Source organism: Pezoporus flaviventris, unplaced genomic scaffold (genome assembly GCF_033815535.1).
Source record: "Pezoporus flaviventris isolate CSIRO_AGI_PZ_B2104156 unplaced genomic scaffold, CSIRO_AGI_Pfla_v1 ptg000041l, whole genome shotgun sequence".
Classification (NCBI taxonomy): Eukaryota; Metazoa; Chordata; class Aves; order Psittaciformes; family Psittacidae; genus Pezoporus; species Pezoporus flaviventris.
The window spans coordinates 1,522,454-1,537,694 of NW_026892589.1; the positions used below are offsets into that span (position 1 = coordinate 1,522,454).

At 46.3% G+C, this 15,241-nt stretch overlaps 1 protein-coding gene across 6 annotated transcripts in view; it reads right to left on the bottom strand.

Annotated features, from left to right (window-relative positions):
- MTMR3 (myotubularin related protein 3) overlaps positions 1-15,241 on the bottom strand; it is a 74,800-nt gene that overhangs the window by 20,382 nt on the left and 39,177 nt on the right. For all 6 annotated transcript variants that reach the window (XM_061465737.1, XM_061465736.1, XM_061465735.1 and 3 more), the window contains 4 exons: positions 10,746-10,828; positions 7,719-7,885; positions 5,566-5,662; positions 3,633-3,746 (listed from right to left, as the gene is read on the bottom strand). In XM_061465737.1, the coding sequence (XP_061321721.1) occupies positions 3,633-3,746; positions 5,566-5,662; positions 7,719-7,885; positions 10,746-10,828 (461 nt within the window). The remainder of the gene's footprint in view (positions 1-3,632; positions 3,747-5,565; positions 5,663-7,718; positions 7,886-10,745; positions 10,829-15,241) is intronic.

Genomic DNA, 15,241 nt, shown 5'->3' on the forward strand with positions numbered 1-15,241 from the left:
CCTATGTTCTCCCAGATTTCATTACTACCTGCTGCGGAATCATTCTCACACATTCATCAAGAGTTACATTTTCATCTCAAGGTTCTTGCCTCCCATTTATACCACAAATAATAAGAAATCACTAGGCCAAAAGCTGAGTTCAGTGCTGGCTGTGAAGGCCTCGCACTCCTCAGCCTGCGCAACGGTACAAGGGATGAACAGAACCAGCAAACAGTTCTATTACAGCTGGAGGTCTGAGGAGTCATATCATGCCTGGCTACAGCAAGGGAAAACAGCAAATGGTTTAAGTGTGATTCCGAGGTCCCCAGAGATAGAGCTGGGGGTAAGATGGTGTCACTCAGATCTCAGTAAGCAAGGAATGACTGGAGAGAATTAAAGCAAACCCTCCAATGTAAGTTCCCTGACCCTCTAGAGACAAAGCAGAACGCAGCCTTCCAGCAGGAGGCCAGGCTGAATGTGGTTCTGGGCAACCTGGTGTAGCTGAAGATGTCCCTGCTCATTGCAGGGGGGCTGCACCAGATGAGCTTTGAGGATCCATTCGAACACAAACTGTTCTATGGTACAGAAACTAAAGCATAAATCACCATTATACAGCTACAAAGCCCTTTATAGAGCCTTATGTAACTGTGTGATGAATGGCAAACCTCTGCACATGCTTCATCTTCCTTGTGTTCAAGAAACCTTTTGAGGACAACAATAAATCCACCAGGTCCTTGTATCTCCTTGCATCCAGGAAGACTAATCACAGAATCCCAGACTAGTTTGGGCTGGAAGGGACCTTAAAGCAACTCCAGTTCCAGCCCCTGCCATGGGCATGGACCTGTTCTACTAGAGCAGCTTGTTCCAAGCCCCTGTGTCCAACCTGGCCTTGAACACTGCCAGGGATGGGAAATCCCTGAGAAAAAAAAATCCCCAAAGGCTTCTCCCTAACATTGATTTTATGGGGCCAACCCAGAAGAGCTGCAAAGCCCCGTTACCAGCCAGATTTATCCATATAGCTCTGTGCCCAGATTTTAAACAACTGTAAAGACAGAGAAACTACAGAAGCTGCTGGGAGGATTTTCTAGAAATCAGAGCATGAAACAGCAGCAACACTCCTGACAGCCCAACCTCGTCCAAGTACTCTGGATGCTTCCTCCAGCCACTCAGCTCCTCAAGTGCTTTGAGAGAGCAGACAATGAGGGTTTGTTCCATGTGTCTGCCTCTGGTCTCGCTCTGTCCCAGTGCCCAGTGCTGAGTGTCTGAGGAAAGTCAGTGGGTGAATTGTAAGACAACCATTATGACTGTTTTCCCCCTGAAGCAAAGCAAAAAGAACAGATTTGACAGAGAGAGCTGGGCTGGGTCAGCCTGGAGAAGAGAAGGCTCCTGAAGGGAAGACCTGAGAGCAGCTCCAGTGCCTAAAGGGGCTGCAGGAAACCTGGAGAGGGGCTTGGGACAAGGGATGTAGGGACAGGCCAAGGGGAATGGCTTTAACCTGCCAGAGGGGAGACTGAGATGAGCTCTTAGGCAGAAGCTCTTCCCTGTGAGGGTGCTGAGGCGCTGGCACAGGGTGCCCAGAGAAGCTGTGGCTGCCCCATCCCTGGCAGTGTTCAAGGCCAGGTTGGACACAGGGGCTTGGAGCAAGCTGCTCTAGTGGAAGGTGTCCCTGCCCATGGCAGGGGTTGGAGCTGGATGAGCTTTAAGGTCCCTTCCAACCCAAACCAGGCTGGGATTCTGTGACAGCCTTTCCCCCCCCTCACAGAGCTGAGCAGAGGATGGAGCACCCACAGGCAGAAGGGCCCCAGGGCTGGCCCCTTCATTATTTGGAAGGAGAAAAGAGGGGATTTAAAGCTAATGGGCTGTAGCCATGAGCTAATTTGTTCTCCCTTCATAGAACCAGAATTCTTAAGCTAGGTAAATAATGATTTGCGACCTACTCTGAACTCTCCTACCTTGGCTCCTCCGACCCAAGCTGTACAAATGTGTCAGCTTTACCATTCTCTAAATTTAGCTTCAAACTCAGAGAGCAGCTTTTCCTTCCTGTCTCTGCAGAAGCAATGGATGGACAGGCAGATAACGGAATGATCAGCATTCATTATCTTTCTAATCCCTTTGTCCTCTGATTTCTTAAAGAGATTTTTAACATTTATGGGAGGATAACTACACCAGGAAGGTGCTCAAGGCATTAAATGACAGCTTCCAGAATACCTGAACAAAACCTCAACCCAGAGATGATGAAATGTATTTCTCATTAAAGCAGCTGCTAAAACCCAGGATCTCAGACAAGCAATTTTGTTATGAAGAACTGCTGGACTCAGTCTAAGGAGAAGACTGATTAAAACTACCTAAAATATGTAGATACAGCTAACACCTACGTTCTGTTGTAATTTGAGTTTTACATCTCCCTTAAATGACTTTGGTATTTGTCCTTGTTTCTAGTACAGTGTGAGTATTGGCCATTGAGAACTGGAGCCAAAGCGAAGGAGCCAGAGATGCTGTTTGACATTTCTGCAGTTGGGTTGAGGTCTTCATCTTACAGCTTTGCATTCTCACATTAACACATTCAAATTCATCTTAGCTGAGGAGTTTGCTCTAGGAGTGACCTGCAGGAGATGCAAATGCTGAGTGCTCCTACAGCGTGTTTGGGATTAAATGATACAAATCTTACAGGGTGAGAGGAAATGGCCTTAAGTTGTGCCAGGAGAGGTTTAGATTACATATTAGGAAAGATTTCTTCACCCAAAGGCTGTCAAGCACTGAAAAAGGCTTGTTCCAGTAGTGGAGTTTCCATCCCTGCAGGTATTTAAAAGCTGTGCAGATGAGACCCTCAGGGCCATGGGTTAGTGGTGGCCTTGGCAGTGCTGGGGAACGGTTGGGCTTGGTGATCTTAAAGGTCTTTTTCAACTTAACTGGTTCTGTGATTCCCACTCAGCATGAACACACAGGAAGTCTGCCTCACCTCATTTATGGTTTGACAAAAGCCAGTATCTGCTGCTGCCTCACACTTTCCTGGGTTTTGAATGGGTATAAACTAACACATATATAGGTAGCAAAGGTGGAGACAAAGAACCCGAGCTCACAGGCCTAACAGGTCCCACTCTGCTGTCAGTTAAATGCAGGTCTGAATGTTTTCTCGTGTGAAGGGTCCCCTGTCACCTTGTTTGAGATATAAACCCTCCAAGTTGTTTGTGTTTTGTGGCAAGGTCCTGCTCTCTACACACCTAGGATCCTTCTGGAGCGGAACAGCAGGACCTCAGCACAGATGGAGGCCCAGGGGGATTCAGCTTGGGGACCACTCCACCAGGCAGCACAGAGGGGGCTGTGCCAGGTCTTGTTGCCTCTTCCCAGTCTGGTTCTCCAACTTTACCCTAGCAGGTCCTGGATATTGTCTCTGAGATGTTCTCCTGCAGCACCCCTCCACATAGTGTTATACATGCACAAATACAACAAGATGAAAGCCAGACCTCTCTTTACTTTGAATAAATGGGAAAAATTTGATTTTCAAGTCTGCCAGGCTCATTGAAGGACACCTGGGACATAGAACACCTTTCCTTCCAAGCTAAAATTCCCACTTGCAGCTTCTTTCAGCTTTTATTTGCTGTAACATCCCATTTGTAGCCTGGTGAAAGCTGTTCCACCTGCAAGAGCCTCACCTGTACACAACAGCAGGGATACGCTTCCAGGACCGAAAGCTTGCCACGCTCTCTAGCTCCTTATCCGTGATCCAGGCAGGAACAATGATTTCTTGGGGGTAACTACCACAGAGCCTGCAAGAGAAGTGGTGAAAAGGGGTTAAAGTGACACAGAGCAGTTACACGCTTCCCAGACAACACATAATAACCAGTATGGGCAACCTGACAGCCCTTCATCTCAGCAACCTGCCAGTTTGTGAATTCCTGTTTCATGGTATGCCAACTAACTCCTCCTTCACCTGTAACAAAAGGCACTGTGAGCACTGAGCTGCATCAAGGCATTTCAGGGTTTGAAGATTACAGTTTCCAGTACCTGAAGGGGGCCTACAAGGATGCTGGCAAGGGACTCTTCATCAGAGACTGCAGTGATAGGACAAGGGGTAAGGGAGATTTAGGTTAGGTATAAGGCAGAAGCTCTTCCCTGTGAGGGTGCTGAGGCGCTGGCACAGGGTGCCCAGAGAAGCTGTGGCTGCCCCATCCCTGGCAGTGTTCAAGGCCAGGCTGGACACAGGGGCTTGGAGCAAGCTGCTCTAGTGGAAGGTGTCCCTGCCCACGGCAGGGGTTGGAACTGGAGGAGCTTTAAGGTCCCTTCCAACCCAAATCAAGCTGGGATTCTATGATTTTTCTCAGGGAATTCACACGTAGGCAATTTCTGCCTCCAGCTGAAACAAACTGAAGCATAGAAGAGAAATTCCAGGTCTCTGCATGCCAAAGAATTAGCTCATGGATTTTCGGGTCACAAAACACAGAGGCAGAGCCACGCTGGCTACTGGATTCAAGACAAAAGTGGGAACTGCACACTGGCTCCTCAGCCCCCACTGAAGGCAGAAACCAGAGTGCAGGGCTCATGTTTGACTGGTAATGGAAATTTCTTCTACTAGATGCACATCCTCCTCTACAACTGAACTAGTAAAGCCAAGACTGGCAGTGAGAACCCTGCAAGCACTCAGCAGTGACTGCTCCGTATTGCTGAATCATAAATGAGTTCATCCCCAGTCCATTCCTTTAGGGAAATGCATTTCCTGCACAAGGGCAGATGAACACATGTGTAAGACTGTTTTTCAGAAAAAAAAAAATGATTATCCTGAAAAAATGCCCTTTGCTTAAGTGCTGGCCACAAGAAGGAAAAGAGAAGTTTGTGTCATTCTGCTTCCATAGGACACAGAGAGGATTTTTTTCCTTGTCCTCAGGGTTAAATGCTTAAGGGATTTTTTCTTTCCTAGATTTTCAGAGCAAGACAGACACTGTTCTTGCAGTGACACCAGCTACCAGCTGCAAGTCATACGTTATCCTGCAGAGACAGAGCAAGGAAACCTGTTTCAGCACGGTGTTATGGCTGGGTTTGCTCCGAATTGCATTAGTGATCAGCCAGAACACTCTGTCCTAGTGACCATGCATGGCGAACACCAGCCTCTGCTCCAGCAGCAAGAGGAGAGGACATCAGCCTGGCCTCTGAGGACCACAGAAGGTATTTTCTCTTGTTTTCAAGATCTACAAGCTCAGCTCTTCCAAACCAGCTTCTTTTGGGTTTTTAATACACATCTTTTCCATAGGTTAGCGAATAAGAGACAACAAAATGTGGGGTTTAAAAGTTCAAACTCCACTCTGCTCACTTCAGGCTTCCCCTCCTTCCATGGGAACACTTATTCTCTAAGAAGGCCTCCAGCAAGCACATGAAAATCCAGTATTTCTCAGCCTACAAAAAACTAGAGCAACTAACAAAATATTAAATCTTTAAAAGCACACTTTTTTCTCTAAAACAACAGAAAATCCTCATTCTGATTGTCCCTTATTAGGAGCTGCAGAACTTGGAAGGAGTTCCAGTAATGTGCTATAACAAAACTGGTGGTTTGAGATGCTGTTTGGCTGTGAACCAGCAGCCCACACAACTCACTTGTACTTCTCATTGATGTTGGAAATCCTCCAGGCATTGTTCATATCAAATCCCATCCGCTCCACTTCGTTTTTAAACCTTGAAGTTACATGTTCTCCTGGGTATCAAAAGCAGAGAGAGAAAATCAATGCAAAATAAGAAGTAAGGGTTCTACCTTTCAAAACAGTGACAGAAAAGCACCACTGGAGTCATGAACAGCACAAAAGAGAAAGGAATAGTCCAAAACTGCCATCTGTGTTTCACAACCCTATTTGGGAAACCCATGGTGGGAGAACCACTGCTTGTGCTCATGGCTCTCCCTGGTCAACTGTCCTGAAATAGCAGTCTAAGGATCAGCTTCTGGAAGTTCATGTAAGAAACAACAGAGCTGCAGCCCAGAGCCAAGCACATCAGCAAAAGGTTGGAAGTAGACCTTAAGGTCCTTTCCAACCCTAACTATTCCATGATTCTATAATCCATCAGCAGTCATAGTGGGAAAATGCCTTCAGTAGTTTTTCGAAGTTCTGAAGAGTTTTATATGAATGAGAAGAATGGGAAGCTCTGGTCTGACTGATCCATGATGGGGGAATATGTAGAACGTGGTCTGGAACGTTTCCATTTAGCATGCAATTCCAGCCTCAGGTTTCCTGTATGGCTGCATGCTAGCCCTGGAATTGAACCTACATCAGTTCTCTATCTCCAAACTGGAGATTATTCTTCCAGCAGTCATGTGGAGATATGAGGATAAATTGCATAAATCATTGTTTATCACAAGTATCAGTCACAAAATCCCCACAAATTCATGGCTTAATATATTAAAGGAACTGGAATGAGCCCTATATATTTCCTGGACACTTTTAAAAGTATCCAGATACAACTGAAAAGTACACAATGGCAATAAAGAGCAATTCTTTAGACAGGCAGAGAGAATCAGAAGGTATCAATCAGCATGGAGAAGAGGATAATGCTCAGAGGTTCAGAGTAAGAAATGTGATAAATCCACCGAGCACATGAGCAGCATAAAGTAACCCTGCAAGTCTGTCCATCGCTTGTCTCATTCAATTGCTGTATCATGAACTCAGAGGCAGAGCATCACCCCACAGGGGGGAAAATCAGTTGAGAAATTAATCCTTTAAGTATTACATCTTTCCATTCTCTATTTCAGAAAACCCTTAAAGCCTTTCAATACCCGAGAGACATGTAGATATGTATTTATCTCCAAGATGTACCGCTCTGAAACAGTTTTTATGTGATGTTACAGGACAATTAGAGTAAATGTAGAGAAATTGGTGAATTAAGAATAAAGACTGTGGCCTACCCTTACCTGGGGACTTAATTACCTGTGAAAGAAAAGCTGTAATATTAATCATTCCTACAGCTCAGATTATACACTGAAAATGGTACCTTGCAAACCCCAACATGCTTTACCCTATGGACAACGTGTACAATGAGATTACTTTCCTTATGCTTTCTGAAGGTAAAATGTGAGGACGACCCTGTGTGCAAGTGGAGAACATCCATGGCAGTACAATCTATGGACCTGACTGACCTTCACCACTTATTTCCTTTATATCATGGCACTGGTACCATAAAGAAAGCAATGGCTCTGCCTCCTGAGTCATGCATGTTCTGCAGAATGGGGACCACAGGTCAGCTCTACCTTCCTAGTGCAAGGTCATTTAGACTGGAGCTCACCGACAACTCGCTGCTCCTCATGTGAGGTCTGCATGAACCTATCACCTTCTAGCCACCTACTTAAACAGGTCCACAGCTCGAGTCCCTGACAACAGCTGGATGGCTCCATGACTGACTAAAGCAAATCCACCCCAATTATTTCCTTGTGATATTCAGGTACTGCTTTGTATGCTGATCTTAGAGTAGCTATGGTGGGAGCTAATTTCTCCTTTGTTCAGACAGAACCAAACTCAGGCTGTGCAGCAGACATGCAAGACACTGCAGGACACCCTAGGTGCACTACACCTATATAATATACATACAGTATAGCCACCAGCTAGTGAAGAAATGCAAGAACTTATGTACAAAGGTGAAGGTGTCCAGGTTCAGCTGACAACAGCACTGACTGAACCTGTCTGTAACTGGTTTGGAGGTTCTAGATTTCAGAACAGGCAGTTCTACTTAATGCATCTGTGATGATCCCAAAGTGTTATCCATACCTGGCCGGCACAAGTCCCCGTGCTGCTCCTTCTCACTGGCATACACCTCCATGCACCACGCGTGGTAGGCAAAGGAGAAGAGGTCCTCTATCTTGGAAGGAGGGCGGATGGCATTGTTCAGTCGCTTGAGCCAATCTTGACACTGCTCAAAAGTAGAGAACTGACACCTGCCCCAGAGACAAAGAGTTACCTGTGAACCTGCAGTGAAATCATGGAATCACCAGGCAATGAGAGACCAAACATGACCCGTCAGCGTGGGCTTGAGCACAGAAACCCCTGTGTGCTGGGCTGCACCCCAGAGTGTGAGCAGCAGCTCACGGAGGGGATCCTGCCCCTCTGCTGTGCTCTGGGGAGTCCCCACTTGCAGCACTGTGTGCAGCTCTGGTGTCCGCAGCATAAGAAGGACATGGAGCTGTTAGAGCAAGGCCAGAGGAGGCCATGAGGAGCGGGGCTGAAGCTCCTCTTGTACGGAGCCAGGCTGAGAGCATTGGGGCTGCTCAGCCTGGAGAAGAGAAGCCGTGTGGAGACCTCAGAGCAGCTTCCACAGTCTGAAGGGGGCTACAAGGATGCTGGAGAGGGACTCTTCATCAGGGACTGCAGTGATAGGATAAGGGGTGATGAGTTCAGACTGAAACAGGGGAGATTTAGGTTAGATATAAGGAAGTTCTTCCCTGTGCTGAGGCGCTGGCACAGGGTGCCCAGAGAAGCTGTGGCTGCCCCATCCCTGGCAGTGTTCAAGGCCAGGTTGGACACAGGGGCTTGGAGCAAGCTGCTCTAGTGGAAGGTGTCCCTGCCCGTGGTAGGGGTTGGAGCTGGATGATGTTAAGGTCTTTCCCAACTCAAACCCTTCTATGATACTATGAAAGCAAAAACCCAGAGCAAGTACCTTACTGGTAACTCAGTCCTGCTTCTCCGTCCATTCTAATAGATACTAAAAGTTAAACCTTTGGATATTAGTGAAGAAATACACACTTAGGAAGTCAAAACAGTCAACACCCTCCTAGTCACAAAGGGGGAGATGTTTATCCATATGATTACTATCAAACCAAGGACACTATCACCAGGTTCTGTCTGCAGTGTCCACACCACCAAAGACAGAGATGTGTTACAGTGGCACACTGACTGCTCAGGTGGGAACCCATGCAACTATCACATATGTTCTAATCCGTGCATCACCACCTATAAACAAGAACATGGGTTTCATCAGACATAGGAGAAATACCCATGTGATTGTTATACTTGATTTAAGAATGAGGACAATCTCTGATACCTGAAATCGTACATTATTCCCCTATCTCATAGGTGAAGATTCTCTTCCTAGCCTTGGTGGGAAGCACAATGTCTTTGAAACTGAGCTTTGCCTGATGTTACAGACCACCAACAACCCCTGCACAGCAAAAACCAATCTTCAAAGCAGTGTATTACAATTCATTAGCTTGTCTTTTCAAACAGGACTCCTGCACCCTTTAGAATAAGAGGTGGGAATAACACCAGTGATCTATTTTGCTCTGACAGATTTCTTTAACATTTTGTAGTTATGAAACATTCCAAGCATTTACATTCAGCTTGGTCTGCGTTCTGCTGCATTCATGGCTAACAACAGCATCTGTATTCTCCAAGGGCAGGATTTAAGACCCCACAAGTCAGTGGAAGGCAAAAGCCATGACCAGCTCATGAAATGTGCCTTAATACCTGCAAGGAACCTGGAGGTGTTCATTTCCCATCCTGACTGGAAAGCCAGCCAGACTACTAGCTTAGAGTGGCAATTCTGCATTAACTATCCAGTCAGACAAGATACTCAGCCTAGAGACACCATTTTCTTTCTGAATCCTTTTGAAGTTAGTGTTGCAAACAGCAAGTACTATCTTCACTTGAGCTCTAGTGTTCAAAGCACAACCTATTGTATTAGGAAGAACATGAGCATGGTCTGAATCTGGTGTCTCAACCTCATACTCCATTGTGTTCCTGCAGCCAGTGTCACTGAGTACTGATGCTCAGAGATGCAATTTTGCAGGGAAATTGATGAGGAAAGGCATAAATACAAATAATCTGTATTCACTCTACAATCGAGGAGAAACATTAAACTACTGTGAGAGGAAGGACATCTTCCAATGTCAAGAGCTACAAGTTGAGAGGAAGTTAAATATTTAATTGAAATTAAAATAAATATTACTTCTAACCGAAAATCAGTCCTCAGGAAAATAGGAAGCAGCTGCTCTGTTAAACATTCCAAGTGCTCAGCTCTGACTGGGGCTCAGCTCATTATACAAAAGGTGCTGCCAGCAAACATTTCATCAAAAAGAAATGTTCCTTTCTTCTTAATTAAAGTTCATAGATCCAAATTAATTCCTGCAGCAGGGAAGTAGGAAATAGCTGTAGCTCAGAGGCTCCTGGCTTGGACTCTGAGGTCTGCTGAAGGGCAGGCACAGAGAAACCCTCCCTTCCACCTGATGCTGCCCACTGGGTTAGAGCAGGCTGCAGACCTCGCTTCACCTCATCCCCTCACTTGCTTTTCCACCAGGCTGCTATGTCTTAAGGACAGCAGCTGTGTCCTCACAGCCTTTAGGAACACCAGTGGCTGATGCCACCCAGACTGAAGGTTTCACCTCAAAGAGCACAAAGCCCACACCTTAACCCTGCAAGCCCCACATCTCCACTACCCACTTCAAGTGTGTGTTTCAGTGGTTTTATCCAGTATCTTGCACCCAACTGAAGCAATATGTCATACCTGATTGTAAGGCAGGGAAAATGCAGTGCAAATGAAATTCACTTCAGAATAAAATCAAGATGAGCCACTTGGGCTCAGATATTGCTGCCGTGTCTCACGGCAAGCAGAGAGGCAGAAAGCCTTGCTCCCATCTTCCTCACACAAATGCCCACCCATCACATGCAAAATCAGACCAAAGAACATCTTCTGAGGGCAAGCAAGTGCAAAAATAAGAAAATAACCCTTCCTGAAAGCAGCAGAGCTCTCTGCAGCACATGGAAAGCAGAGGTATCCCCGTCCAACACACAGCCTCTTCCTACCTTATAACCTTGCAGTCTTTGCAAGTCAGATGAAGTTGAAATATATCACGGCACTCAACACTTTCTATAAGCTGCAATGGAACCTGCAATTAAAAAGAGGATACCATTTTAGTTCAAACACACTAACACTGTAATTCCTTTGCATATCTCACAAGGATTTATTACAGGATTATATGGGCCCTGAAAAAGAGAGAGAAAACCAAAGAAAATGAAGGGGAACTACTTCAGCAGCTCGGTACCACGTAGCAGCAGCTTCAGTTCCACTGCTGTATGATCCAAACCCCGTAAGGGATCACGTCAAAACAACTGAGAGGGCTGCAGCACTGGTGACAAATGCGAAATCACAGAGACCCACAAGCTCTTCTCATGAAAGCCTTCTTCTCTCTTGTAGGTTTGAACTTGGGATCTTGGGAATATCATTTTAGCTGTTGGCTTTACAAAGGTAGGAAGGGACAGGACAAGTTGTGGCAGTGTTGTCTATTAAGGGACTGGAAGAGAACCATCTATTCTTTCCTCCCAAGTGCACAGCCTCAAGGACACTCAGTGAATTATTTAGACCCACTGCTGCCTCCCATGGCCAGTGAGGCACCTCTGCCCAACCACCCACGTTCAGACTCTAGCACACTTGCTTTTCAGTCAAATGCTGCTTTGCCTGTTAATACTCTCCCCCCAAACCCTCTTTTATAGCAGTTTTTCCCATGTCCATCTTCATTTAAGCAGTCCTTCCCCCACTCCCTCCTCCCAGCTCTGTAATGACAGACCAAGGATTCTTCTACCCCTGCATTATTTTTAATTTCCTTCTTTCAAAGTCACTCTTTGCTCTGTGCCCTTTCGATCTGCTCTCTGCACAACAGCCATTCTTTCTCCCTGTGACAGCCTACCGGCAGCTCAGCATCCATTGCCTCAGCATCTGCCTGTTTCTCTTCAGGAGAACATTCATATCCATCTTCGTCATTTTCCTTTCATAAATATCTGTCCTCTGATCCTCTTGCATTTTCAATCTCCTTCCTGGTCATTATTCTTCCCCCAGTAAAACTCTGTGAAATTACCTGCCTCCACTCCCCATTCTTCCCACTGACAACTTCCATTTGCCTTGTTAGCTTCCTGGGGCTGATGCACGTGGGCAGCCGGACAGCAGCACAGTGAGCCTGCTCTTGACAGAGCCATCAATTCTATCTGCAGGCACTTCCCCATCTAATCATGGCTATCAGGATAAAGCAGTGCAGAGCAATCATTTTAGCTTTGACAAGAACACACACGCGTGGTTACGCCAGGACAAGCATACACATTACAGACAGGCCCAGAGCACTGCGTTCCTGCAGCATCCAGGGACCCCTTCCACTGGAGCAGCTTGCTCCAAGCCCCTGTGTCCAACCTCCCCTTGAACACTGCCAGGGATGGGGCAGCCACAGCTTCTCTGGGCACCCTGTGCCAGCGCCTCAGCACCCTCACAGGAAAGAGCTTCTGCCTCAGAGCTCAGCTCAGTCTCCCCTCTGGCAGGTTAAAGCCATTCCCCTTGGCCTGTCCCTACATCCCTTGTCCCAAGCCCCTCTCCAGCTTTCCTGCAGCCCCTTCAGGCACTGGAGCTGCTCTAAGGTCTCCCCTTCAGGAGCCTTCTCTTCTCCAGGCTGACCCAGTCCAGCTCTCTCAGCCTGTTGTCTTCTTGTTTTCCCAGTTCAGAGCCTGAAAACTGTCAGGGTTGTGTTATAGAAGGGTTACTTGGAACAGCACGAGGCCAAGGCTATGTCCGGTGTGTCCTGAAGCAGGGTATAGTAAAACATCTAGAAGAACTGAGGGTGCAAGGTCAACTCAGAAGGTCCTCAAGGAGTCTCCCCTAGGTGGAGTGAGCCGAATCCCCCCAGGTGTGATCTTGTTCATATTCCTACAAGGAGTGCCTGGAGCAAAATTTGCCTTTAACTACAACTAACTACACTCAGGATTTGTCTTGAAGGCAATCATTCAGGTTCCCCCTCTGCTTTCACAACCAACACACATGCAATGTGACACCTGGAGCATCAGGACCTGAGAACGTAACAAGGACTAAGCTATTGTTCAGCACAGATGAACCACGACTGTGCCACCTGAGGAAGGAAGATGCCAAACCAACCACTTGCATTGAAGGCCAAGCAAGGGATAGCTCATACTAAAGCTCTGCAGACTGAAAGTCGCCCTTATCTCACCAGCACGACTTTCTTTCACTGTGTCCAAACCCTGCTATTTGAAAGAGGCGGCCCCAGCTCCATGGTATCATGGACTACACTAACATCTGAGCTCTCCCATGCATGCGGTTAGCTTCCAGGGAGAAACCCTCAGCAGCTGCAAGCTTGAGATGTACTGAAGGGAAGGCAATGCACAGAGCTCAGCCTGGGAACCAACCTGCCCACGTGCACAGGGAGACCACTGTTGAGTCTGCACTTTTATCCCATGGATAAATGTAAGTCAACACTTCTGAATGTCATAATCCCTCCCATTTACGCATGGTCTACTGGATCTTTTAGGCTTGCATTTAAAACACCATGTTCCTGTTAATACTGTGATCTAGGAAGTTATCCATGGGAAAGATTCACACATACAGCTGTTTTCTGCAGTGTTGCAATGTGAGAATTACCAGCTTTTAAATGTATTCAAGCAGAGGTGCAGCAAGTGATGTAGCCGCGTTGTGCTACACACTGAGGCTTCACAAGCACCATTCTCATGGCCAGTCTGGTGAGCTGGAAACAGAAAACAGTGAGGTAAGAAACCAAAGGCCAGGAATCCATATTTAACTGGATTCCATTTCCCCCACACACTTGCCTTTACTAAGGGGTGAGTAGCTGATGGGCACACTGTTTTCTCTGGAGCACCATTCCTACCAGGAGAATGTTCCACCTACTTCAAGAGGAGATGCCAGAACAGCTCCACATTCAGACACAGGGAACTAGTTTGTTTTACAAGTACTCCAGCACAGATGTGTGTTAAGAATCCTCCTCCTTACAAAAGTGCCTCTCTCCCCTGAGGTGACAAGGACATTGGTGGGGCTGGACTGAGTCAGGACACTGATTCTTCTGAAAATCATTCAGAAAACCTTCAACACCAAACATTAATGAACATTTATACATGTTTAAAAAGTCTCAGAGGTGTTCTCTGAACAGCTCTAGTGTTCAAGGCCAGGTTGGACACAGGGGCTCGGAGCAAGCTGCTCTAGTGGAAGGTGTCCCTGCCTGTGGCAGGGGGTGGAGCTGGAGGAGCTGCAAGGCCCTTTCCAACCCAAACCATTCTACGATTCTATGACATAAAACTAGCAGGGAAGAGTCAAGATGAATTCAATCAAAACTTACTTAGTGAAGATTTCACTTAGAAAATCACCATTAGACCAATAATTTTGATCAACAATAACCAAAGTGATTATTACTCCAAAATTTAACAATTTAAACATTGTTCCTAATTATTGCAAGTATGCTTTAGCCTTAAAGATATTCTAAATCCTGTCTGCCTTGGAGTCCAGTGGAGTTCATATTATGGCATTAATGATGGTCATATGGGTTATGGAAGAATAAGCTGTATTCTGCTCGACCTCACACACTGTGTGATTGATGGTTAATGGTGACACATGGAGCAGAACTAACAACCTCAGAGCAGAGAGCAGAGTGAGAGGGCAGATGTGGTTCTGGGTAACCTGATGTAGCTGAACATGTCCCTGCTCATTGCAGGGGGTTGGAATTGGATGAGCTTTGAAGTCCCTTCAACCCAAACCATTCTAAGATTCTATGAAAGTCCGGGAAACAAGATCAACCTGGGAATATTGACAAGCTTTTATGGACTTTTTCCTGAACACAAAGAATATTATTCAAGAAACATGTTTGTATCACAAAGCAGCAAAGGAATCCTACAAAGCACGTGCCTCATATCACACCTTCTCCCTGCTGCCAGCAGAACACAGAGATGCATCTGGCTGACTGCACTTGAGGCATCCCAGCACCCAGCTTTGCCCTGGCTGCCATCCTGCTGCGTGCTGGCACCTAAACCTCAACTTTAAAGTCTTAAGTTATACTCCAGGATGGAGTATGGAATGAGGAGAGTGAAAGCACAGTTACGCTACCCCCTGCACATGCACCTACTTGTATTAGCTCCTTTGCATGGTCAGCAGGGAAAATAGTACTCCCTTAAGTTTCCAATTCAATTCTTGGCATCACAGACTTTTTGCCATCAGCTTATTCAAAAGTAATACCTTTACCTGCTGAAAACCCCCCATCATTGTGGATTTTAGCACTTTAATGCTGCACAGATGTCCACCAGCCCAGCAGACACCCCTATTCAGCTTGCTACACTGACAGTCCATGAACTCAAATGGCACTTGAAGAAGCGATTGATGGTAACTGACACAGGCACGTTTCAAAGTCTGCAGATAACACAGCTCTATGATTAGAGAGAGACATAAACCAGCAAGGACTGAGTTTCAGTTAATAAACAACAGTTTTATAGGTTAATCATTTGGTTCTGGCACAAAACAATAAAGA